The 27,549-nt window shown below is 36.9% G+C and overlaps 1 protein-coding gene across 3 annotated transcripts in view; it reads left to right on the forward strand.

Moving 5' to 3' along the window:
- Positions 1-27,549, forward strand: part of Appl1 (adaptor protein, phosphotyrosine interacting with PH domain and leucine zipper 1) — a 47,593-nt gene that overhangs the window by 9,985 nt on the left and 10,059 nt on the right. For all 3 annotated transcript variants that reach the window (XR_003479894.2, XR_003479893.2, XM_027389622.2), the window contains exons 5-16: positions 949-1,036; positions 2,351-2,392; positions 3,125-3,183; positions 7,107-7,253; positions 9,069-9,151; positions 9,868-10,026; positions 11,115-11,303; positions 14,133-14,175; positions 15,444-15,500; positions 16,956-17,047; positions 17,762-17,944; positions 21,063-21,115. Coding sequence is in view for 1 of the 3 variants with exons in the window: in XM_027389622.2 (XP_027245423.1) it covers positions 949-1,036; positions 2,351-2,392; positions 3,125-3,183; positions 7,107-7,253; positions 9,069-9,151; positions 9,868-10,026; positions 11,115-11,303; positions 14,133-14,175; positions 15,444-15,500; positions 16,956-17,047; positions 17,762-17,944; positions 21,063-21,115 (1,195 nt within the window). In the remaining 2 variants the exon portion in view is untranslated. The remainder of the gene's footprint in view (positions 1-948; positions 1,037-2,350; positions 2,393-3,124; positions 3,184-7,106; positions 7,254-9,068; positions 9,152-9,867; positions 10,027-11,114; positions 11,304-14,132; positions 14,176-15,443; positions 15,501-16,955; positions 17,048-17,761; positions 17,945-21,062; positions 21,116-27,549) is intronic.

Here is a 27,549-nt window from a genome sequence, read left to right on the forward strand (position 1 = left end):
CAGGGATACACAAAGACACTCTGTTTCAAAAAGCCAAAAAAAAAAAAAAAAAAGAAAAAAGAAAAAAAAAGATAACGATTTAATGGGAGTGAAGTGGTATCTCATTGCCATTTTGACTTGAAGGTTTTGGATAGCTGCTGTGATACAGAGCATTTTTTTTTTTTCATGTGGTTAACAACCATTTGTAGTCTCCGGGGAAGTGTCTGTTCAGATCCTTTGCCCATTTTTTAATGGGTTATTTGGTTTTAATTATTAAATTGTAAGAGTTCATTACCTAGATTCAGGTTTCTTCTGAGACTTGGTTGGCAAATGTTCTCATTTTGTTTGTTATCTTTACTTTCTTGATATCATCTTCTGATGCACAGTTTTTATCTTAATAGAGTCCATTTTAACATATTTTGTTGCTTATGCTTTTGATATTATATCTAAAAGAGTATTGTCCTAAATTTTCTTATAAAAGTTTGAGGCTGGGCATGGTAGTGAACACCTTTAATCCCAGCACTTGGAAGGCAGGTGGATCTCTGAGTTTAGGACCATTAGAGCTATGTAGAGAGACCCTGTCTCACAAAAGAAAACAGATAGAAAAAAAGAGGAATTTTCCCCCCTCTTGGGTTCTCAAGACAGGGTTTCTCTGTGTAGCTCTGGCTGTCCTAAAACTCACTTTGTAGGCCAGGCTGGCCTCGAGCTCAGAGATCTGACTACCTCTGATTCCCAAGTGCTGGGATTAAAGGCATATACCACCACCACTTGGCAGGAATTTCTTTTTTTACCATGTAATATTTTGTATTATACTACATAATTTTTATTGTTTTCATTTATAAAAAATATAATAAACCTTTTAAAAGACTAGATTCAAATATATATAACATTGGTAAATGTCTATGTATAGACATTTATTAGTTGTGTCATCTGTTAGTTATTTGGTCTCTGTGGTCTTTCTTTTACTAGCTTAGTTCTTGTCATGCGGTACTTTCAACTCAACTTGCTGATGCCATGATGTTCCCCATTTCCCAGTTTAAAGAAAGAGATCTGAAAGGTATTGAAGTCAATCTTGTTTATTTTCATCAGTTGTCAGAAGATCAGTGCTAATAAAGTGCATTTTATTTCTTATCTAAAGCCGTTCTGATCACAACCTGCGACTTTAACTTTAAGCAGTTTCTAAACATTTATGGAAGTGCTTGATATTAGCTAGTTCCTAACAAATAATAATGTCCTTTCCTCAAAAAGGAGATGGGTTATCAGTAGACAGTGTCTTATAATTAGGGAATGAGAAGGTGCTATGGGGTCTCGGAGGAAATGGTCAAAAAGGCTTCACCAAAGACACAACATGAGCATTGAACAGTGAAGAGAAATGTGTTAGGAGGAAGGAGTTATTCTGTTAAGGAGAATGGAATTCGCAAAGGTATATAGGTGGTAGAAATATAACACTTATTCTGAGAATAATAAGAAATCCAGTGCTGGATATGCTAAAGCAAGGCAAGAGATGAATGTAGAAACAGATTAGATGGAACTAAAGCATGGTAAACATGTTGGATTTAAGTGAATAAAAACAAGCCAATGGATTCTAGAGGATTAAAGAAACACAGTCCTTTTGTTTTTAGAGGGAATAGAGTGAATTTGGTATCTAGGAGACTAAGAAGTTGTGAGAGTCCAGTGAGAGAATAAAGAAGGCTGAAAGATGATAGTGGACAGAGTAGAGGTTCATAGAGGCTGGGGGAGCTAAGGGCACAGGCACATGTAACAACTGTAGTAGTTAGTGGACTTACTAGTTGGTAGATATTTTTGTCTCTTAAGTTTAGTAGGTGATCACATAAGTGTTTTATAGATCTGGTTCTTTTTAGTTATTTGTAAACTCAAATAGGTAAAAAACAAGCATATCAGTGAATGATAAAGTGTTTAAAGACAAGTATCTTTTAGAGATGGAGCTAATAGCTGAAATGATCCTTCAGAATGCTCAGTTCCAAGGTAGAAACAAGAATTCTTAATCTAAGACTGAATGGCATAATCTTTTCTTTTTCACTCAGCATTTTAAATTATTAATCACATTTTAAATTATTAAATATATAAAAACAACAAATTAATATGTTAGAATCTAGTTTGTCAGTATTTGTATTCCTTAACATTTAAGGTGGAGTTTAATACTTGTTTTGTCTTGTATTTGTGGTAAGTAGGTCTTCTGGTGGCTAATGATTTTGAATACTTTGTAGACTAACTGAAACTAACTTTTTTACTTTGCTTGTAAATTCCTGTTTGAGTTTTAGTTATGGCTTAAGTGGTACTAATTGCTTTATAAATATAATAAAATATTCTGTAAATATGCTAAACTGAAATTGTTTTTGAACTTTTTCAGAAATACTTACACTAAAAGAAGTATTTCAGATTGCTAGTAATGGTAAGCCCTGAATATGTTATACACTAATTTCTTTCATCTATTTATCATTGTACGTCATGGCTGATTCTTTGTAATAATTTTTAAAAATTAATTAAATGGTTATGATAACATTAAATCAGTGGAGATATTTGAATATATTTTTTACAAAAAATGTTTGAATGGCAGTTACTTCAGTCTTATAATTTACTATCTTCATAATGCCTGAAGAGGTTGTAAAATATTCTCTTTTATTCATTTTCTAAATATTACCATTTTCTTTTTCCTCTCTCTTTTCCTCTCATATTCTCTTCTCTTTTTGTGCTGGGTCTTGAAGCTAGGGCCTTGTGCATGTTAGGCAAGCACTCTACTACTAACATACATCCTCAGCTCTTTTTTTTTTTTTTAGAGTTTTACAATTTTGAACTAAGGATAATTTTTTCCTTTTTCTTTTTATTTATTCTCCTCTTATACAATACCTCCCAACCATAGTTTCCTCTCTCCATTCCTCCTAATCATTTTTCTACCCCAGATCTACTGCTTCTCTATTTCCCTCAGAAAAGAGCAGGTGCTAACTTCTTTGGAAGATCCTGTTTTCTATCAGTCTGATACATAGTAACATAATTTAAGGGAAACTAGGCTGTAGAGAAAATTGGAACATAGTGATCATGTGGTAGGGAATGCTTAGCTAGCTCTAGTATAGTTGTAGTTTTGCAAAGTATGGTTGTACTGTTAACACTCATTTCTGTTTTTCAGATCATGATGCTGCAATTAACAGATACAGCCGATTGTCAAAAAAGAGAGAAAATGACAAGGTATGTGTACATACTTTTCAAAACATTTTTTAATGATTTTTGTTTTTGTTTCTTTTTGTTGAGACGGGGTTTCTCTGTGTTGCTTTGTAGAACTCACAGAGATCTCCCTGCCTCTGCCTCCCCAGTGCTAGGATTAAAGGTGTGTGCCAACACTGCCTGGCTCGTATAGACGTTTTGTCTGCTTACCATGTGTGTTAAGTACCTGGGGAGGCCAGAAGGAGGAGTCAGAGTCCCTGAAACTGGAGTTTCAGATGGTTGTGAGCTACCCTGTGGGTGCTAGGAGTTGAACCTGACTGCTTTGGAAGAGCTCCGAGCACGCTTAACTGCTGATCCATTATCTCTCCAATCCTGTATACTTTTTCAATATCACAGTTAATGGCCATTAGGTGATTTAGTCTTTCCTGTTTAAAAATAGAGCCAACAGATCATTGCTTTGGTATTACTCTCAAATTATTTTTTCCTAGCTGTTCAAAACCTTTCCGATAACTGGTCTCTTTAAATAAAATGTTTCTCTTCTGCCAGTACTTGATATTATAATTAAACATAACTGTTTTAAAAGTGTAGTTGATTCCCAGTATATAAAACTTGCTTTTTTTTATATTTTGATAATATTGCATGTTCTGTTTGTTTGTTTGTTTGTTTTTTGGTTTTTCAAGGCAGGGTTTCTCTGTGTAGCTTTGGAGCCTATCCTGGCACTCACTCTGGAGACCAGGCTGGCCTCGAACTCACAGAGATCCGCCTGCCTCTGCCTCCCGAGTGCTGGAATTACAGGCGTGCACCACCAATGTCCGGCAGCATGTTCTGTTTTCATCTGACCACATGTGAATTCAGAAATACCTTGTGAGATACAGTATATGCATGCAATAACAATTAATGGAAAAAGGGGATGAATTCGAAAGAGAACAAAGAGAGGTATATCGGAAGGTTTAGGGGGAGGAAAGGGAATGGAGAAATGTAATTATATTATAATCTCAAAAAGAAAAAAAAAGCCACAAAAAAGAAAAAAATTTCAGTTTTGTGTTCAGGTTATATGAAAGTATGTACATAAGGTAAAAATAGATATTCATGGTAGTTTGGGTGAGGAAAAAGTAACCCTAAATTGAGTAACAAACACTCTGTTTGGAAACTCATTTTAAAAAATCATATGATTAAAACCAAAAAAAAAAAAAAAAAAAAAAGTAAGTCACACACATTACTTCAGTGAATTGTTACATATAGAACTCAACGAAATTCTGGTATGAGGCTTTCTCTACTTAAAGGGAATATTTAGGTTTTGATATTTCTTTAAGGAATGAAACCCAGAAGTATTACACAGCATTTTAGGACAAACTTACTCAAGTAAGGATGAACGAGAATATCAACAAGTTCTAGGTGATTTCAAGACTTGAGATATAGCTTGTACCAATGCTTGCACATGAGGGGATATCTCTGCAAGCAGAGACACAGTGATTGCTTATGGGAATTGACAACTGAGTAGCATTTACTGTGCAACAGTCACTGTGACAACAAAGGGAATGATTCTCACACAGTGATCATTCCCCAAAACTGCTTTCTGTTTCTAATTTTAGTTCACAAATTACCCAATAAAACATACACAGTTTGTGATCTACATTGGTTATTTTGCCTTAGAGAGGTACTTAAGGGTCTAGGTTATAAAATCTGGCAAATTTTATATTGCTTTGGGATATTCCAAGTTTTTTAAAAAATCATCTTTCTTTTTTAAATTACAAAAATTGTTGAGCATCTATCAAGCAGTATGTTGGATACCTTGGGGGAACAAAGTGAGTAGACTCCACTCTTGCTCTCATATACATTCATTGAAGGCTTTTGTGTGAATGTATTCCAGAGTACAAAGATGGAGATACTGTAGACTGACATGAGTTAAATGCAGTAATGGGGATTTTACTAGTTGTCCAGATAGAACTTTATTGGTGAGTTGGAAAACATTATACTTAGGAGGTGGCATGTGCAATTGCAGATAAGTAGACAAAACTTTGGGGGTTGAAAAGGACTTTCTTAAAAAAAAAATTACCCAAACCAAACAACAAAAATCCCTAAAACCAAAACAGTTTTTCTGTAGAGGCTGTGTTTGGAGAATATAGGGTTTACAATACTGGTTGAGGTGGGTAAGACTTTGGGGACGTATCTGAGGTCCGCTACTACTTTACTTGAAGTCATGCACTAGTTACTTTATTCCATGCCTTTATTCTCTATGCAAAACAAAAATCCACAAAACAACAATTTTGAAAATAAAATTAGATAATGCAGTAGCAGTTTTAGAAGTTTCACTAAATTTTAAACATATGCTGATGGGAGGAAATCATTACCTTTCTCATCTCTTTGGATATGTTTGGGGAGAGATGGCAGAAATAACAAGGTACTTGGGGGCTGGGTGTGGTAGCTCACACACATGATCCCAGTACTTGGGAGGCAAAGACAGAAGGATCACTGAAAGTTTGAGGCTACCCTGGAGTTCAAGTCTAGCCTGAGACACTGTTTTAAAACATACCCACAACCCCCCTCCCCAAAATCCAACAAAAAATTTTGGGGCCAAATTGCTGTGTTTATGGCCTTGAAATTTGTGTTAGAGGAAGTGAGTAGTCATCAAAGGATTTTAAGTGAGTAAGTAACATCATACAGTTACGTAACAGAAGCAGTAATGAGAATGTGAAAGGGATAGTACTAGAGAGAATACAATAAGGAGTACTAGAATACTTTGCACAGTCATAATAAAGCTTCTTTCTTTTTTTTTTTTTATTCAAGTTAGGGAACAAGCTTGTTTCACATGCAAGTCCCTTCTCCCTCTCCCTCCCCTCATCCCCATCCCTCCCCCCCCCCAACCTACCCCCCACCCCATCCACCCACCACTCCCCAGGCAGGATAGGGCCCTCAACGGGGGCTCTGCAAAGTCCACCAGATCTTCCTGTGCTGGGCCTGGGCCCTTCCCCATATAATAATGCTTCTTATTAAAAGAGGAGAAAAAGAAGTTTTTAGAATTGTTCCTCATCTCTCATTGGGAATTGAAACCGGGGCCTTGTGAATGGTGGTTTACCGAAACATGCTTTGCAGCCCTGCTTTTGAGAGAGAGGAGAGAGAGAGAGAGAGAGAGGAGAGAGAGAGAGAGAGAGAGAGAGAGAGAGAGAGAGAGAGAAGAGAGAGAGAGAGAGAGATAGCTGGTAAGGAGAAATGACAAGTCCTGTAGTAGGATGTGAACTCCAAACTGACATTTCCTAGAGAGAAGTAAGAAAAACCAAGGAAGGGCAGGTGTCATGAGGCCGTTTTTGATTTTGTGTGTTTCTAATACATATAAACACTAATTTTTATACACAAAACACATAAAGAACCCAGATTCCCTCTGGTACTTGGAAAATGCTGGTAGGAGATAAAATTTGCCACTACCAAGTCACTGGTGCATTGGGATGTTTGAACTTGATAGGTAATCCAAGGAAAGGAAGAAAAGGGCCTAAATACATACTACATACTAGGCCTCTCTCTAAATGCTCAATGAAAATTTGTTGAGTAAAATAACTCAGGAGAGCATATGTGTTTTAAAGTGAGTCAAGGAAAATGAGCAGGTAGAAAAAGAGTGGTAGGGAGAAAACCAGGAAGGGAGACTATGTGGTATGAGCTGAATAAGATCAGATATTACTGGCTAAATAATAATCCATATGGTGGGTTCTCTCTGTCATGCTTGTTGCAGATATTTACATTTGTAGTTGTATGCAGATAAGCATTTTGTAAGTAATATGGTTGGTAAACAGAAAAATCAGTTTACCTAGTGTGTTAATAGATTTCCAATAGAGTAGAAAACAGGAAAACCATGGTCAGTAATTATTGATACACTGTTTTCCTTGGTAAACTCTTCTTCACAGTTTCTGTTGAAGATAATTCAAAATTAATAACATTTTACTCTTCATTCAAAGGTAAAGTACGAAGTAACAGAGGATGTGTATACTTCCAGGAAGAAACAACACCAGACTATGATGCATTATTTTTGTGCATTAAATACTCTTCAGTACAAGAAGAAAATAGCTTTGTTAGAACCTCTACTTGGATATATGCAGGCTCAGGTAAATACTGTAGTATGTTTTGGGATATATCTGTCCTAAAGTCTTGTATTAGGTTTGATATTTGCATTAACTATAAGGATATTGTGAACTGTTGTCAGCATACTAATTTATATTGTCTTCAAATTATTTTTAAAGACTGTCATGAGTGTCCTATTTTAATGAGGTTGGGAGAATGGTTTTCTTGCAATTGAAGTTTTAAAATGTTATAGAATAAGTGGAAACGCATTGTATTCATGCTTTTTCCACCACAATTGGGGACAGGGAGCAGAAAGCTAGATGAATTTCAGAGTGATACCTACAGCTGGAGCTTTTTTCATTATTGCTTCATAAGTCTGAGAAATGAGCAAGTTCACATATGTCCTATGTTGCTTACATACTACCTGAGTCAAAAGTAATAGGTGGTGGGGCTAGAGAGATAACTCAGTGGTTAAGAGCACTGACTGTTCTTCTAGAAGACCCAGCCAAGTTTCAATTTCCAGCACCTATACCATGGGGGATCTGACACTCTCTTCCCGACCTCCAAGGGCACAAGTCACACACATGAAGAACAGACATACACATAGGCAAAACACCCATATGCATAAAATGAATAATGTAGTTCAAATGCCCAAAAAGATGCACATTAGAAAAGAGGTTAGAAAAATTGAGTTTGGGAAAATATCAGTTCCTTAAAGAAATATGCCAGGAGGTGGTGGTGCACAACTTTAATCCCAGTACTCTGGAGACAAAGGCAGGTGAATCTTTGTGAGTTTGAGGCCAGCCTAGTCCACAGAGCAAGTTCCAGCGCCACACAGAGAAATCTTGTCAAAACAAAACAAAAACAAACAAAAAACCAAAACAACAACAACACCCCCTCCCCCCCCCAAAAAAAAAAAAAAAACCCAAGAAATTTGAGTATCCCTTCAGGTATAAGAGTAGCCTGAAGTCAGAGGAATACTTGAGACCACTCAGGGTTACACAGTGAAACTTTATCTCAAATAACAAATTTTGTGAAAGAATTATGTGAAATTATGTGAAAGAATATATAGTGGAATTTATTTATTTATTTTTTATTTATTTATTTTTTTATTAAATTATTAATATTTTCACATGTACTTTCCCTCTCCCTCTCCCTCCCCCCACCCCCATTCCTTCTCCCCCACCTCCAACCTACCCCCCACCCCATCCACCCGCCACTCCCCAGGCAGGGTAGGGCCCCCAACCAGGGCTCCACCAAGTCCACCAAATCTTCCTGTGCTGGGCCTAGGCCCCTCCCCATGTGTTCAGAGACAGAGCGAATCCCTTCAAGTGGGATGGGCTCTCGAAGTCCCTCCCACCCACCAGGGCAAAACGCCAGTCCACCTCCAGAGGCTCCCAGGAGTGCAGGGGCCTCCCCATTGGCATCCATGATCAGGGGGCTGGATTAGTCCTGTACTGTCCTCCCAAAGAGCATCTGGGGTCGATATGCTTTCCCTTTTTCAGGCCAACTGTTTCTGTGGGTTTCTCCAACCAGGTACAGACCCCTTCGTTCTTCATTCCTCCCTCTCTTCAACTGAGTTCCAGATTTCAGCTCAGTGTATTTCTGTGGATGTCTGTCTCTGCTCTCATCAGCCACTGGATGAGGACTCTAGAATAGCATAGAGAGTATTTCTAGTTTCTTCAGTGGCTCTGCCTCTGGTAGACATGATAAACCACAGCCTGTTCTTTCACAAATAAAATAACCCAATGTCATTTCTATGTAATCCTGTGTCCTAGAAATTATTGATGTGATTTACTCTGAATATTTTTTGTGTGCATGTTTGTGCTGTACCACCTTCCACTTCTCCTCCACCTCAGATAAGTTTCTTTAAGATGGGCTCTGAAAATCTCAATGGACAACTGGAAGAATTTTTAGCTAATATTGGAACAAGTGTACAGAAGTAAGTATTTTGTTTTCATTAAAGTGAAATTATGCCAATAAGTTAACAGTTAAATGTAATAATTTAAACATTTACAACTTAATTTCCTAAGGGTTAGTTTTTCTGTCATGAGTGTATTTCTCAGATTTATCTCTAAATTTTACTATCTTTTCCTTGGAATGTAAACTCTAGATTTCATAGCACTGTGAAATTTGATGACAGTGTTAATAATTGAAAGCTAGCTTTTATATCTGAGTAATATAAATTCATAACACTAATTATCCATAAGTGAAATTTTCTTTAACGTCTCATTTGTAAACATTGCTTGCAAGATTACTAAGCCAATCTTGTTTTCTGTGCTCTAGTGTTTAGAGAAAGACACCATTTCTAATCACCTTTGCTATCTGGGTAGCAATGCTGTTAATCTGAGGTGTGGAGAGAGATGAAATTGGGGCTTTTTCATTCTCTTATTTGCAGTGCTGGGTCTTGAACACAGGTCATATCACAGAGCATTTTGAAAACTATTCTGTAGTTAGGTGTCCAGTTACTTTACTAGTGTTCAAATTTGATACTGTTTCTAAAATATCTAAGTTTTAAGAAGCATTTAAAATGAATTTATGCTACTTTAACCATCTTACAATTGCTCCTTTAAATAATTAAATATATGGGCACATAGGATTGGTAAGGCATTCTTTGTTGGTTGTGGCTGGTAGTAACTAGTCTGTTCTCTGTGTTAGTGTTCGAAGGGAAATGGATGGTGATGTTGAGACCATGCAACAGACAATAGAAGACTTGGAAGTAGCCAGTGACCCTTTATATGTGCCTGACCCAGATCCCACCAAGTTTCCTGTCAATCGAAATTTAACCCGAAAGGCTGGATACCTAAATGCTAGGAAGTAAGAAAACTATTGTTATTTTCATATCTCATCTTGTACTATCCAATCAATGTAGTGTATAATTAATATTATTTGCCAGATTGTTTTGGTTTTACTAAAGGTTGAAACCTTTTTTTTAATAAAAAATACATTTTTTTGTCTATACATTTTTATTATTATGATGATGATTATGTTGTGTATACATGCTGTAGCACAGTTCAGGAGTGGAGGTGAGAGGACTGCTTGCTGGAGTTGGTCCTGTCTTTCCACAATGTGGGTGCTTGGGATAGAACTTAGTCACTAGGCTTGGTGGAAGTACCTTGAACCATTATGCCATCTTGGCAGCCCAAGGTTGAACCATTTTCGTGGTGTAATTATATGGGTTTGTTGACAGATGGAGGTTCATGAATACTTTAAAAATACTACCTTAAACCAGGTGGTGGTGGTGCACATCTTTAATCCCAGCATTGGGAGGTAGAGGCAGGTGGATCTCTATGAGGGACCCTGTCTTGAAACAAACATACAAAAAAATCTTACCTTAATATTTATTGAGTAATTTGTTTTTATAAAAGGGATGAAACAAATTTGAGTCTAAATAAGCCTGTCATAACATTATATTAATATTAATCACATACTCAACTTTGTGATTATGTCAAGTCAAATTTGAGTTTTCATTTGAAATGGGCCAAACCTTTTTGATTCCCTCTTTTTTTTTCTCTTCAATTATCAATGCTGGCTTGAAACCCAGACCCTTGAGCATCCTAAGCACACACTATTCTATTGAGTTAAGTCCCCAGCCATGGTACAGGATGGTGAAAAAGATTAATCCTAGAAATAAAGCTGACTTTCTTCCATTGAATATTGAACTCTAACATGTATTTTTGATGTATCATTTTAACAGCTGCAACTTAATCATTTCTAGCCTTGTTTTTGAAATGGTATATACACTTTCGCACAAGTGAGTCAACATGTACAAGATCATTTTAGATGTCTTCTTGACATCTTTGTGCCTTTTTGCAAGTTGTTTTGTTTTTACATGCTTTTTCTTGTGTCTGCTGATAAGGGATTTTTTAGGTGTCATTATTAAAATATCAATGTACTTTCTTTAGTAAAACAGGTTTGGTGTCATCTACCTGGGATAGACAGTTTTACTTCACGCAGGGTGGAAACTTAATGAGTCAAGCCCGTGGAGATGTGGCAGGAGGCCTGGCCATGGATATAGACAACTGTTCAGTGATGGCTGTGGACTGTGAAGACAGGAGATACTGTTTTCAGATCACTTCCTTTGATGGAAAAAAGTTAGTATTTTTCTGTTGCTAATAAGACATATTTTAAAATAAAATGCAGATTAATTACTTTTTGTTTAATATAGACATTTAGAATTACTATCTATTGTTTGGGTTGTATGTATGTGTTGTGTGGGTTGGTTGAAGAAAGAGGCCACTTCAAGATGAAATTTAAGGCCTGTGTGGCAGCAGGGGAAGGTCTAGCCTCTGATGAACTGAACCAAACCCTAAACAGCCATACAAAGGCATATTTATTGATTGCTACACAAAGTTGTTTTTTTGGTGTAAGTATTCTCTCATACCAAGGTCCCTAATCTAATCTATATGTCTCTGTCTAAAGGAAAGCATCACATGCCCTCATGATTTTAGTCCATTCTTGTGTATTGTGTGCAATACACAATAACCCAAAAGCTTCAGGTGTGCTAGAGGCATCTTGTAACCAAAGTCATGTGGAGGCTGCAACACTCCTTCAGTAAAACAGTTTACAAATCATGAAAAACAATCACTGTTTTCCACAAAGATTCTTTAGTGGTTTCTACAAAGATTCTTTAAGATCAAAGTACTTCTAGAAAACAACTATTCACTCTAATGTTTACCCTAGATACAGTGAAAACTATTCATTCTAATGTTTACTTTACAATGGCTGCTAAATTCCTACAACAATGTACCAAGGTAATTTGCTTCCTAATTTAATGGACATGAGTTCATTTTTTTCTGACTTAAATGATTTTTTTTTTTTGTTAATACTTTGAAGTTGTCAAAGCAACAAATGGTACAAACTTGTGATTTCATGTTTGAGACTAGTCACTGAAAAATCTGCACAGTATTGGGAAGGCAGTGTAAGTTAGAGTGCCAGTCATGGGTTGTTATTTACTCTGTATTCTTGGACAAGTTGCTTATAACCCCTCTGACTTCTATTTTTCTATACATCAAATATAGGCAGAGGAGTTGTACTGTCAATTATTGTGAGGAATAGAAATGTGATATACATAATGTGCCCATATGTGATATATGGATTTTAGCAATAGCCTTTTTAAAAAAATTATTTATTTTTATTTTATGTGCCTTCATGTTTGTCTGTGTGAGAATGCTGAATTCCCTGGAACTGTAGTTACAGACAGTTGTGAGCTGCCATGTGGGTGCTGGGAAATGAACCTGGGTCCTCTGAAAGAGCAGCCAGTGTTCTTAACCACTGAGCCATCTCTCTGGCTCCCTAGAAGTAGTCTTATTTTGAAATGTTCATCATTTACTTTTGGTTAGGCTATTTTGTTCATTATTTTTTATCATGCCTTTTAAAAAATTCTAATACTTTTGCATTAAATGAGAATATATAAAGTAGAACAGTTCTTTTGAAAAACATAAATATAAATAGAAAACGGTGCCTGTAATTTTTTTGGGGGGGCGTTTCTCTATAGCTTTGGAGGCTGTCCTGGAACTAGCTCTTGTAGACCAGGCTGGTCTCAAACTCACAGAAATCCGCCTGCCTCTGCCTCCAGAGTGCTGGGATTAAAGGCGTGCTCCATTACCCGCCCGGCAGTACCTGTAATTTATTTATGCATTTTCCTTCCCCTCCCCATCTCCTCTCTTCTCCTTTGCCTTGAACTCACAATCTTGAGCATTTTAGGCAAGTCTTTACCACATAGGTAGAGCCATTTGTGACAGGTTCTCAGTTATCTAGACTGGCCTTCAACATGTGGTCCTCTTACCATAGCTTCTGAAGTGGTTTAAGAGTGTTCACTAGTTTATAAAGTGTGTCACCAGGCCTGGTCTAAGTATGTTTTCTTAAATAATTGAAGGATATTTTGTATACATAAATTGGATCTGCATTTATTTTTAAAAAAAATTTTTTTTATAGGACTGGAGAAATAGCTCAGCAGTTAAGAACACTTGTTATGTTTACAGAGCATCTATCTAGGTCCAGTTCCGAACTCCCACATCTGGCAGATCAAAAGTGCCTGTAGCTCCAGTTCTAGGGAAACTGACTCCCTTTTCTGCCTTCCAAGGGTACCTGCACTCGTGTGGTGCATGTCAACTCATATACATATAAGTCAAGCAAATAAGTTAGAAAAACATCTGTAATGACTGCATTATAATCTTTAAAAACCATACAACATAATTTAAACATTTTCCTAATGATATTTAAACTAGCTGAGATTGATTTTGACCTTTGAACTTTGTTATTATTTAGAAGAACCTCTAAGTTTTCTGAAAGTTATTTTTTCTCCATAATATTTATATACATTAAAGGTACCTTTTTCCATAAAAGATAATTTTGCTAACTATCTTAGCCACTTGGTTATTTTCCTAGTCAGCCCTTCTATAGACATACAATGAATGTTAATGCTGTATATTAAAGAGTTCTTGTTTTCTGTTAGTAAAATTATCAAATTGCTAACATGTTACTACTAGTGCTTACATTTTTGTATCTTTAGTTTTTGCTAATACTTTCCCATTTTTGAATTTATGGTTTCCCATTTTTCCTGATATGATAGAAAATTTGTTAAATTTAAATTTTCTCTTAAAATATTAATATATGGACAAAAACCATATACTTAACGTTAGAATCTTTGTTTAACCTTATTGAGGGTGAAACTGTCAGTAATGAAGTTAGTATTTTCTAGTCAGATCACCAATAGAGATGCTAGGAGTTGAAGTGCATTTTCTTCTGTGTTCTGTCTTCTGAGAGTGGACACTCCCATTTGATTTTGCATATTGTTTTGTAGATAGCCTTTTGAGTTCAGGCTTAAATCCTGGTGGTCTTCTTTCTCTAAAGTATTGTCACTTGTGTTTTTTTCTTTAATTTTAAAGTTGAGGCTAAAACTTTCACTCTTTTCTCCCTAGATCTTCAATTTTGCAAGCAGAGAGTAAAAAAGACCATGAAGAGGTAAAATTTTTTTATAAAGTTAATTTCTTCAGCAACATTTAAAACTTCTTTTCCTGAGAACAAAACATTAATGTATTCATTATACAAAATTTGGAAAAATCCTAGTTAATTAAAAATCACTTTTAAAGTTCTCTGTTCTGAAGCAGCAGTCTTAGTTTTCTGACAGTTTTATAGCTGGAAGAATCTTAGACACCATTTCTGTGATGTCTTAAAGTGTTATATTCAGCAATGACCTTATGAGTGTTGCCTTCTGGCAGGCTTAGTTAGTATCATGAGTTGACAGTTTCATTTATTCTCCGTTCTCACTAATCTTTGAGACACTACTTGCTGCAGCAAGAACATAGTGTCAGCAGATGTGTTACCACAAGAGCAACTAAAGCTTAGAACATTGGGAAAATGAAAGACAGGAAAACAAAGATTTGGGAGTCTCTGTTCTTCCTTACAAACCTTTTAGTTTTGGCTCCAGTTTTACTCCTAGTATACCACATGTGGAATGTAAGGTGTTATAAAGACTGCTACCTTAAAAACTGTTTTCAGAAATAGTCTTCATGAAAATATTCCCCAACTTACTTTCAGACATTTTTATTTAATATTATAATTTTATTGGTAAAAGATGGAGTTGGAAATTCTGTAGAGACCTACATGTGTTTATTTCTCATGGGAAAGAGTCTTTGAGGACACAGATGTTTCTGCTCTCTGCATGGTTTACCCAGAGTATTAGTTTTCTGAGGTTGGTCAGGCACAGGAATCCTTGAGAGTGAGGCAGAAAATGTGGGATAGTGTTTGCTCTTTTGAAAGAAGGAAGATATGTAATGTTCATTTCTCAGAAAGTATTTGTTTTTTAATTTTTCACATAGGTATTATGGTAACTGAGTTCATACTACCATATTTGGTGGGAAATAAGGGAGGAAGTAAAAGGATAAATATATAAATATATAAATATATACTATTAAGTTATAATTTAACATGATTACTATTTGTTTCCTTATATAAATTAAAAATAATTAATTTGAAGATCTTATACATGCATGTGCTTGCAGCAGGATGTCTTGTCTTGTTTGTGGTGCTGGGGACTGAATCCAGGGGCTCACATGTTTTGCTAAATATATGTTCTACTGAGCTATATCTCCACCCCTAGGGTATTTTCTTATGAAGAAGATTATGTGCTACTTCTAATGAAAGTTCTGTTTCAGTTTAATATTGAATAGCTTTCCTTAGTAGAGGCTTTATTGAAAAAAATTAGTAATTGTATTATTTTTCCTTTTCAGTGGATTTGTACAATAAACAACATATCTAAACAAATATACTTGAGTGAAAATCCAGAGGTACTATTTTTTATTTTGTTATTTAGATCTATCAGAATGAAGTAATTTTGTGGTTTATATGGCTTTTATTAATTGACTTCTCAGTGTGCCATGTATTGTCTGTCCCAGAACAGTGTGTTATTTCGAAATATACTGAAATCATTTAGTCAATTGATATTAACAATTTAGCTTCACATTGAGTGTCATGGAGTAGGTAAAAATGTAGGTGAAGCTCTATGGCATCCTCTAGGAGTGACTATAGTAAGGGAAAATGGAAACTGTGACATTGTATGTACAACATGTGATGAGAAGCACATGGTTAAAAGAATGCACATGGTGATCATGTAAAGGCTTATATTTTGAGAATGTTAGGATTTTGTTTTAGAGAAAATTCTATAGAGATGATAGAAACCTGAGCTGTGTTGCAGATAATGCAATAAAAACTAAAGCTTAGACACAGAAATGCCATGTAGATGGAACTAGCATACAGATCACCTGGAAATCTTATTCAAATACTTGCAATGATTTTGGTAAATCTGTAATGATGTAGCCTGAACTTTCAGTTTGCAAATTATTCTTTGAGTTGCAAGGGTTTCAAACCTGGTGAACCTCAGCTTGTAAACTTAGAAGTGCAGGTAGAATCTAAGGGTACCAGTAGTTGAAGGACTGAAAGGAATGGAATGAATCCATGCTGTCTGAGAGCTGGGAAAAGACTTGGTCTTTGACAGTCTTGGTAGACTGCCTATGCTGTAAACCCAGGTGCTTCCCAGAGCTGGGTAGGGATTGATGATTTCAGTTAAACATCTAAGTCTTAAACTCTTCCCCCTACCCTGACAGGGTTTCTTGGATCTGCTGTCTCTGCTCCTCCTGGTAACCCAGATGAATGGCATATGCTACCATGTCCAGCTTAATCTCCTATTGATTAATGGAAGATTTGATAGGAGGGTCTAGACTAGTTAATAGCTGACTGAGTAAAAGGTAAAGGAGAAAATGATAAAGATGACTTCCAGGTTTTAAATTCAAAGACTTCATTCAGAAAAAAAAGAATTCTGTTTTTGTGAAAATGAGATTCTATCCAGCATATTAGTAATAATTTCATAAATAACTATATTCTAATGCATATTTCCTATTTCTGAATTTTTATGTTCTATAAAACATTTTTGAATTAAACTAGGCAGTGTGCTAGGTGATAGTAGTACAAACAAGATAATTAGCAGTTAAAAATTAATGTAAAAAGAGTATTTTCCTATTGTATGTTAGTAGTTGGAAATTAGAATTATTCTTAAATTATAATATTTGAAATTAATGTGCCTTACTAGTAAGATCAGAGAATAGAAATACCTCAGTAGCTTTAGATTATTTTAAACACAACTAAAGAACTTAGTGACAATTTTGAGAACTATATCAAACTTTTAATTTCTTACATTATTAATACTAGTCTTTTTTTTTTTTAAATAACAAAACAAAACAAAATAGGAAACTGCTGCACGAGTAAATCAGTCTGCTTTGGAAGCTGTCACTCCTTCCCCATCTTTCCAGCAGAGACACGAGAGCCTGCGTCCAGCAGGGTGAGTTAGTATATGGGGTTATTTAATGGACAGCATCAGCTATTTAAAGTGTTAGGGAGCAATTTGATTTATAGTACTACTTAGGTAAGTACTAAATCATCTCTGAGTAACAGAAGTATATTTTCAAAATAATAAATTTACTAATAAGGGTTGTATGTGTGCACACATACATGTATATGCGCCTGTGCAGGCCAGAGGTTGGTATATTGGAGAGTTTTATTTTTAAGATAGGGGCTCTCACAAACCTGGAGCTTATTGATTCTGTATGCTAACTGGCCAGTGAGTTCCTTGAATCTTCCTATCTCTGCACTCCAGTGCTGTTGTTGCAGATGCCTGCTGCCATGGGCAGCCTTTTTTTTTTTTTTTTTTTTTTTTTTTTTTTTAATACAAGTATTAAAGATTAAAACCCTGGTTTTCCTTCTTAGGCAGCAGGCATTTCATCTCCTAAATCTCAGTTTATGTTTTTTAATTGGAAAGAAAGTAAGTACTCTTTTACTAAATAAATGGCTAGCTGATTTGGAATTTTTACTTTTTGAGTCAGGATCTTGCTTTGTAGACCAGGCTGGCCTAGGGCTTGTGATTCTGTGCCTGTGCCTTCACTTCTACAGGTGTGCACCACCACCCAGCTGTTTTCTTTTCTTGTAGTCTGCTAAGCATTGAACTTCTGAAAGAAAAAACTAAATTCAGTGCCTTTTTGCTTTCCTTTGTCATTAGACAATCCCGGCCACCAACAGCTCGAACCAGCAGTTCAGGATCCTTGGGATCAGAGTCTACAAATTTGGCTTCCCTCTCTCTAGATTCTCTTGTTGCCCCAGATACTCCAATACAGTTTGATATCATTTCTCCTGTGTGTGAAGATCAGCCTGGCCAGGCAAAAGCTTTTGGCCAAGGAGGCAGGTGAGTAATGATGTCACAAAGACAATGTGATTCTATTTCGGATGCATTTCTGCATCAGCTATTGTCTTTCATGTAGTTGCCTAACAACATTTTCATAGTTAGGATAGACCCATACAGATTCTGTGTTTTTAGGCTTCTGTATCAATTAAAGATGTTAGGATAATCAAATGTCAAAAAATTTAATTCTGAATTGCTTATCAAGTCTATTGCTTGGGCATTTGCCCTATCAATTACAGGAGAAGTAACACTTCTATCTTTAGGTTGTGACACTATTTTAAAAATTCTATGTCAGAATAAGGGGCTGGGGATGTAGCTCAGTTGGTAGAGTGCTTGCCTAGTGTGTGTGAAGCCTTGAATTCAATCTCTAGCACCACATAAAACCTGCGCATGCTTATTAGCTCATGCCTGCAATTGTTAGTACTTGGGAGTTGGGAGCAGGAGAATCAGAAGCTCAAGTTGGCCAGGTAGTGGTGGCACACACCTTTAGTCCCAGCACTCGGGAGGCAGAGGCAGGCGGATCTCTCAGAGTTTGAGGCCAGCCTGGTCTACAGAGTGAGTTCCAGGACAGGCTCCAAAGCTACACAGAGAAACCCTGTCTTGAAAAACACAACAACAAAAAAAGAAGCTCAAGTTGTTTTGGTTATATAGCAAATTCAAGTCCAGTTTGGACTATATGAAATCTTGTCTTGATGATGATATTGATGATGATGAAGAATACTCTTGAGGCCAAGCAGTGGTGGCATACACCTTTAATCCCAGCAGCCACACTAGTTAGCCATAGAGGCCAGGCAGTGGTGGTGTATGCCTTTAAATATAGGCATTAGAGAGGAATATAAGTTAGGAGGAGACAGGAATCAGTCTGCAGTAACCCTGAGGACGGGATCACCCCTTTCTGAGCCTTGGTAGAGGTAAGAACTCTCTAGTGGTTGGCTGCTTTGCTTTTTTGATCTTCAGCTAGCTCTATTTGTTAGTTCATAAACAAAATATCACCACAATTACTTAATCTTGATGATGTAGAAGAAGAGGAGGAAGAATACTCTTGTCAAAGTGCTTAATTTTTTTTAGAGGGACTAGCTAGAGAAAAGGCTCAGAAGTTGAGAGCACTTACTGCTCCTGCAGAGTATCAAGTTCAGTTCATAGCACCCACATGGCAGGTCACAACTATCGGTGACTCTGGTTCCAGGGGATGTGTAACCACCTTCTGGCCTTGGATTCCTGAATGCATGTGGTACACAATAGTTTATATAGACAAATATGCATACACGTAAGTCAAGTATGGCAAATCATTTATTAAGGAGGTTGGGCACTTAATACATTAAATTTGGATATGTCATGAAAATATGTATAAATATGCTAAGCATGTATAGCATTTGATATGATATGCCAGGCTGTTATGAAAGAGATCAGTATTGGCCTGGAGAGATGGTTCAGTGGTTAGCAACACTTGCTGCTCTTGTAGAGAGAGGACCCAGGTTTGGTTCCCAGCACCTACATGTTAGCTGGTAACCATCCATAACAACTCTAGAGGATCTGAAGCCCTTTTCTGGCCTCTCCAGACATTGGACACATACATAGAGCATATACATACATGTGGGCACTCATCTATATTCCTAAAATAAGAATAAATGGCTTTTTTAAAAAAGAGGATAATATCTTAATCCTGGTTTGTTTTTTTTTTGTGTGTATGCATGTTATATATTTACAGATGCACACATAGATTTATATGCATGTTAGAGGAGGCCAGAGGACAATTCAGGTGTTGTTCTTCCAGTGATATTTCTCACACACCTTTTTGATAAAGAACCTCCCATTGGCCTGGATCTTGCCAGGTTGGCTGGCTATCCAGTAAGCCCCAGGGATCTGCCCTTTTCTGCCTCCTCAGCTGGGATTGCAGGTGTGCACAACCTTGCTTGTTTTTTGGGGGGGAGGGGTGTGGAGGTGAGAGGGTGTTTGAGACAGTGTTTCTCTGTGTCTCCCTAGCTGTCCTAGAACTAGGCTGGTCTTCAACTCTGATATGCACCTGCCTCTGCCTCCAGAGGGCTGGGATTAAAGATGTGTACCACTACGCCTGGCTGCTTGGCTTTTTTTACGTAAGCTTTAGGGGTTGAACTCAGGTCCTACTGAGCCATGTCTTAGCCCCTGTCCTGTTTTCTTAATGCCATTATTATTTTAGACCACTGCTTCTTAGACTTCCTTTGAGTTGAACTTTTTCCTTCTATCATTGTGATTGTGCCACAAGCTAAGAATAGGAAGAGGGGGGGATAGATTTTAATCTTTGGTTTACTTTTCTCCTTGCATTGTTACTTACATCTTGAGAAATACAGAGTTCAGTTTTGTTTCACTTTTGTTTGTGGTGCTGGGAATCAAACCCAGGCTTTGTGTGCATCCTAGGCAAGCTCTCTTAGTACATACATATATGTTAATACAGACCCAGCTGTAGGAAATACAACAAACAGGAAAAAGAAATACATGTTTTGAACTAGACAGTGTTCAAATCGTTACAGTTAACTTGTACTTAAAGAACCCAGACTGGGGGGTGCTGGAGAGATGGCTCAGAGGTTAAGAGCACTGGCTGCTCTTCCAGAAGTCCTGAGTTCAATTCCCAGCAACCGCATGGTGGCTCACAACCATCCATTATGAGATTTGGTGCCCTCTTCTGGTGTGCATATATACATGGAAGCAGAATGTTGTATACATAATAAATAAATAAAATCTTAAAAAAAAAAAACGAACCCAGACTGGGATTTTTACAGTTCTAGGAAATCCCTGGCATTTTCAAAAGCCTCCAGTATTGTCACCACATTAGTCTCTTTCTTTGTTGGCTTGTTTAAAAGAGAACTTTTGGAAAATTGTTTATTATGAGGTTTTTTTTTTTTGTTGTATGTGGCTAAATTTATGCCTACTAGATAAATCAGTCAATGTAGACACATTGTCTTGTCCTATTATTCAGTGTGAGAGTAAAGCTCATATAGTATTCTGGCTATTTTATTGTTTATTAACAGAGTGGGACAGACATTCTAGAGCTTTTTTCGTAAACATGTAAAGTTTTTAACTCTGGTCTCTTCCATGTGGCTTGTAGTGACTGACCCATCTGTTCATATTTTTTCCTAAACTTCAGGCGTACAAATCCATTTGGAGAATCTGGAGGAAGCACAAAATCAGAAACTGAAGGTAGAACAGATTGCAATATTCTTACGTTCTAGAGTGACCCAGTAGTAAACTTTGAAATGTCATTTGCATTTGTTCTGCTGCTATGCTCATTTTTGATGTGTTTACTTCAAAATTTTCTCAACTCTACTCATAGTACTACTACGGCAACCAGAAGAATCTAATCTGATTTCAGAAGTTATTCATACGTGATTTTAGACTGTCATAGACTTTTGACCTTATAATCAAATTCTTAGTACATAAACTGTCCCTTGAGCTTTTTTTTTTTTTTTTTTTTTTTTTTTTTTAAAGTTTTCATTTTCATCCTTCCACCCTCAAGATCCTTGACTTCACTAACCCTGGGTAGTTGACTGGGTTTCCAGTACTTGGAATGCTCTCCCTCTTGTTGAGTGGGTTTTAAGTCCAATTAGAGAGCTGGTAGTTACCACCAAGGTATGTGTACCACTATTGCACCTTAGGATTATTATGAGGTGCTGTTATGGTTCATAGGTGGGTGATTGTTTTGGTTCTTAGGCATCATGTCTGGGTTGGACTATTGGTTACTTTCTTCTTTTGGAAGTTTGCATGCTGTCTTTTGGTACCATGGAAGCTAGTTCTCAGGAAAGAGGCAGTTCCAGGTCAAGGGTCTCTGGGTCAAGCATCTGAAGTTCACAATGTCTTCAGCAATATGGAACTTACCTTCCACCTCCTCTTGGGGGCAACCAAGGATAATGTTCCAGAAGTCTTTTAGATAACCCTGACCAACAACTCCTAAAAGGGCTTCTTATGCCTGGTGTTACGGTTTTTGTTAGGTGGTCTTTGGCTCTTGGAGGGACCATTGTCAGCCCAAATGAAAAATCTTCATTTAATCTATATATGTGTATTTATTTATGCATAGGCTTATGTGTATTATAAGTTTTTTTTCCTTAGGTAGATACTTAATCAGGCATCTTAATTGTTATTTTTACCTTTATTCTTCTGTATCTACCCTCTTCATGACTAGAGCCCCTACACTTTTCCCCATTTCCCTGATCAGATCAGTTTTATCCTCTCTATTGCTTTCCTTAGCCTCCATCCCCACAATGACCCCTTTTTGTTTTCCTGGTTTCTGTAGTTACTCCAGGACACGTACTCACATCTGAACACTTGGAGCTAGGAGCCTCAGATGAGAGAGAAAGCATGTGATGTTTGTCTTTCTACATCTGGGTCACTTCACTCAATATGATCTTTTCTAATTCCATCCATTTACCTGCAAAGTTTATTTCATTTTTCTTTACAGTTGAATAGTATTTCATAGTGTATATGCACTAATTTTTATTATCTATTCATCAGTTGAAGGACATTTAGGTTGTTTCCATTCATAGCTTTTGTGACTATAACAGCAGTGAGCATGACTGAACAGGTTATCTGTAGACTAGGATGTCAAGTCCTTGGGGAATATACTAAGGGAGTGGTCTAGCTGGGTCATTTGGTAGATTTATTACTAGCCTTTTGGGAATTTTCAACACTGATTTCCAGGGTGCTTGGACCAGTTTGCAGTTCCACCAACAGTGAAAGAGGGTTCTTTTTCCCATATACATCCTCTGGGATTTGTTGCTTATTGATCTTTGCCATTCTGACTGGGGTAAGGTAAAACCGCTAAGTTGTTTTCATTTGCTTTCCATAATGCAATGAATATTTTTTTTGAGATATCTCTTAGTCATTTTTTTTTCTTCTTTTGAGAACTCTTCTCTGTTCAGGTCATAAGCCCATTTTTTGAACGGGTCATTTGGTTTTGGTTTTGGTTTTGGTTTTTTAACCTTTTGTTTTTTGAGTTCTTTATATATTTTGGATATTAAGCATCTATAAATGTATAGTTAGCAAAGATTCTCTCCTGTTCTGTGGGCCTCCTCTTTCACAGTTTCTTTAGTTGTGCAGAAGATTTTTAAGAAGTTGTACTTTTCAGTTGTTGTCTTTAGTTCTTGATCAAATGGAATCTTGTTTAGAAAGTCCTTTCCTACATCCATTGTGCACAATACTGCCTGTGTTTTCTTCTAGCAGTTTCAGTGTTTGGGGCTTCACTTTTAGGTCTTTACTCCATTTGAAGTTAGTTTTTGTGTAGGGTGATATAGATAGGAGTCTAATTTCATTCTTTTCCGTGTGGACACCCAGTTTACTCAGCATCATCTGTTGGAGGTGCTCTTTTCTTCAGTGTATGTTTTTAACATCTTTGTCAAATATTACATGGTTTAAGTTACATGTACTCATGGCTGGGTCTTTGATTTTATTCCACTGGTCTACATCTATGTTTGTGCCAATTCCATGTTGTTTCTATTACAGTGGCTCTGTAATATATCTTAGGATCTGGAATTGTAATCCCTCTAGCATGGTTCTTTTTGCTCAGTATTGTTTTGGCTCTCCAGAGTTTTTGTGGTTTCCTTATGAATTTTAGGGTAGGTTTTTCTTTTCTATTTTTGTAAAGAATGAGATGGGGATTTTGATTACATTGAATCTCTAATAGCTTTTGGTAAAATGATTTTTTTCCACAACATTAATTCTACCAATCCATGAGCATGGGAGGTCTCATCCATTTTCTAGTTTTTTGTTTTGCTTTTTGTTTTATCTCTTTCTTCAGAGGTTTAAGTTTTTTATTGTAGAGGTCCTTCACTTTCTTGGTTAGGTTTTAAAATTCCTAGTATTTTATTTTCTTTGCGGCAGTTGTGAATGGGAGTATGTTCATGATCCGTTCCTCTGTGTGATTGTTTGTGGTGTGTAGAAAAGCTATTGATTTGTACAAATTGGGTTCTGTATCAGCTACACTGCTGAATTTGTCATTTCTAGAAGTTTCTAGAGAGATTTTTTTTTTTTTGGAATTCCTTAGTGTATAATAATTTGTTATCTGCAAGTAGGGATAGTCTGACTTCTTTCCCTTTTAATTTCCTTCTCTTGTGTCATTGCTTTAGCTAGTGTTTTGAGCACACTATTGAAAAGAAGTGGGGAAGTGGACACCCTGTCTTGTTCCTGACTTCAGTGGGACTGCTTCATGTTTTTCTCCATTTAGAATGATGTTTGCCGTGGGCTTTCATATATAAAGCTTTTATTATGTTGAGATGTGTTCCTTCTAGTCCTATTAGAACTTTTATCTCAAAAGGCATGTTAGATTTTGTCAAAGGCTTTTTTAGTGTGTCTATTAAGATGATCATGTGATTTTTGTCTTTTTAGATTTAATACATTGATTGACTTGCATATGTTGAACCATTCCTGCATTTTAGGGATAAAGCTACTTGGTCATGGTATATAGTCTTTTTTATTTTAAGTATTTTATTGAGAAGTTTTGAATCTATGTTCATTAGAGATACTGGGCTGTGGTTTTCTTTTGTTATTGTTGTTTTTACCTGTTTGGATATTAGAGAGATACTGGCTTCCTAGATGGGGTTTGAAGTGCTCCTCTGATGGGGCTTGGGAATCCTCTTCCAGTGGGGCTTGGAAGTGCTCCTCCTGTTCCTAATTTTTTTTGTTTTGTTTTGTTTTGTTTTGTTTTTTGAGACAGGGTTTCTCTGTGTAGCTTTGGAGCCTATCCTGGCACTCGCTCTGGAGACCAGGCTGGCCTCGAACTCACAGAGATCCACCTGCCTCTGCCTCCCGAGTGCTGGGGTTAAAGGTGTGCACCACCAACGCCCAGCAAAGATTTATTTATTTATTATGTGTACGGTGTTCGGCCTGCATGTATGCCTGCAGGCCAGAAGAGGGCACCAAATCTCATTACAGATGGTTGTGAGCCACCATGTGGTTACTGGGAATTGAACTCAGGACCTTTGGAAGACCAGGCAGTGATCTTAACCTCTGAGCCATCTCTCCAGCCCCTGTATCTTCTTTTAAGATTTTTATTTATTTTTTATGTATACAGTGTTCTGCCTGCATGTATGCCTGAAGGCCAGAAGAGGCTGTCCTATAATTCACTCTATAGAACAGGCTGCCTCTGTTTCCTGAGTGCTGGGATTGAAGGCATGTGCCACCACTGCCTGGCTGTTCTTCCAAATTTTTGAGGTGTATCATTAAGTTATTGTGCTCTTTCCAATTTTTTTGATTTATTTATTCTTATTTTACTTGCATTAGTGTTTTGCCTTTATGTATGTCTGTCTGTATGTTCTAGAACTGGAGTTATAGACAGTTGTGGCCTCCATGTGGGTACTGGGAATTGAACCAGGGTCCTCTGGAAAAGCAGCCAGTGAGTGCTCTTAACTGCTGAGCCATCTCTCAAGTCCCTCTTTCTGGTTTTTTAATGTACATACGTAGAGCTTTAAATTTCCCTCAAAGGATTGCTTTCATTATGGCCCAGAAGTTTAGTTTTGATGTGTTTTCATTTTCATTTAGTTCCTGGAAATTTCTTCTTTATTTCTTTGACTCATTTATCATCCACTAAAAAATAAGTCTCCATGAGTTTGTGTACTTGCTAGACATTTGTTGTTTGTTATAGATTTTATTGCATTGTGGTCAGGTAGGATACATAGAGTTATTTCAACCTTTCTGAATTTGGCTTATGGTATTATGACGTTTCTCTGTATTTTTTTATTCAGATGATCTATTATAGAAAGTGGGGGGGTGTTGGAATCACTATTTATGGATTGATGTTAATCTGTGTCTTTAAATCCATAAGTACTTTTTTTTTAAATAATGAAATTAAAGATTCACCAGCGTTTGGTGAATGTATGTTTATGATCATAATGTCATCTTGGTTAAGAAGAGTTCCCTTGATCAAAACAAAGTGTCCTTGTTTATCTTTTGTGAGTTTTAGTTTGACATCTATTTCATCAGATACTAGGATAAGGAAAGCCTGTTTGCTTCCTGGTTCCATTTGATTGGAGTCTTATAGTACATCTTTTTACCCTAAGATAGTGCCTATCTATAAAACTGTGTTTCTTGTAAACAGCAGACAGATGGATTTTGTTTCTTGATCCTTTCGGTCTGTGTCTTTTGTTTTGAGAATTCAGGCCATTGATATTTAATGTTATTATTTAAGTGTGTGTGTTGTTAGTGGTGGTAGTGACACATGCCTTTAATTTCAGCACCTGGGAGGCAGAGGCAGGTGGATCTCTGAGTTCCAAGTCAGCCTGGTCTACAGAGTAAGTTCCAGGCTGGCCAGGGCTATGCAGAGAAACCCTCTCTTGAAAAAACAAACCCAACCAAACAAATAAAAAAGAAATGTGTGTGTTAATTTCAGCCATTGTGTTGTTAGTTCATGGTGTTGTGTTTTCAGTGGTATTTTGTATATTAATAATTATGGCTTTATATTTCTTTCCACATTCCTCTCTTAGCCAAAAATACTGTTTTCTTTAGGCGTGGTTTGTTGGGTAGAAAATTTTTTAGGCTATTTAAAGATTATAGAAAACCTTTCTTTGCCCTTCAATATGGCAATTATATTAGTTTAGGCAGATCCTTGTGGTCTTTTATGACTTGGATGCATTACTTCAAAGTCTCTGGCCTTCAAAGGTTCCCTTGAGAAATCAGCTGGTAATTCTGATGGGCTTTTCTTTGTATTAGATTTTTTTCTCTTGCAGTTTTCAGTACACTTTCTTTGTTATGTATACTTAGTACTTTAATTGTTGATATGCTGTGGGTATTTTCTTTTCTAGTCTTGTCTGATATTCTGTGTGTTTCTTGGATTTGTATGGGTATGTCTTTCCTTAGTTTGGGAAAATTTTCCTCTATGATCTTGTGGAAGATCTAGTCTATTTACTTGGGATTCTTTTCCTTCTTCTGTGTCTATAATTGAAGGTTTAGTTTTCATGGTGCCCCTGTATGTTTTCTGTGTTTTTAAGATTTTTTTTATATTCTTTGATTATTTAGTCTAACTCATGTACTTCATCTTCAAAACCTAATGTTCTATCTTCTGCTTAATGCAGTTTACTTGTAAGGCTTTCCCTTGAGTTTTCTAGTTGGCTTACTGTTGGGAGGCCCTGCTGCTCAGATGTTGCAGTCTATGGCTATTAAGCCATAGACTGGGCATGCCAACACGGAGGACTTCCCTTGTTCCCCACCAGTGGAGGCTTCCTACTCTCTATCTGACCTTATTTGGAGAATGTCTCTAGGCCTGGATGCCTGACTTATCTCTGGTGTGACCCTTGACACAGTTCCCTGCAAAAGCTTTTCCCCTGCTGCCCATATGGGAATTAAACATCCTTTATATCTCCCCGACTGTTCCCATCCTTTATATCTCCCCTCACTTTGAAGTAAAGTTGAGCTGTAACACTGAAGCAGTCTCCTGGGAAGCTATTTTTGTTTTACTCACAGGTGGTACAAGGCTTTGCCTGCTGCCTCTGTCCCCTTTGCCCTCATGGCCCTGTGGCCAACAGACCCTGGGGAAGAAGGGGAACCTCAGCTTTTTGGGGTTTTCAGGTTCATCCTCATTTTAGCTCAGTCTCCTCAATGTTTCTATCTCTGTTGAATTCTGTTCTCAAGTCCTGGATTATCTTCATTTC

The sequence above is a fragment of the Cricetulus griseus genome (genome assembly GCF_003668045.3).
Source record: "Cricetulus griseus strain 17A/GY chromosome 1 unlocalized genomic scaffold, alternate assembly CriGri-PICRH-1.0 chr1_1, whole genome shotgun sequence".
Classification (NCBI taxonomy): Eukaryota; Metazoa; Chordata; class Mammalia; order Rodentia; family Cricetidae; genus Cricetulus; species Cricetulus griseus.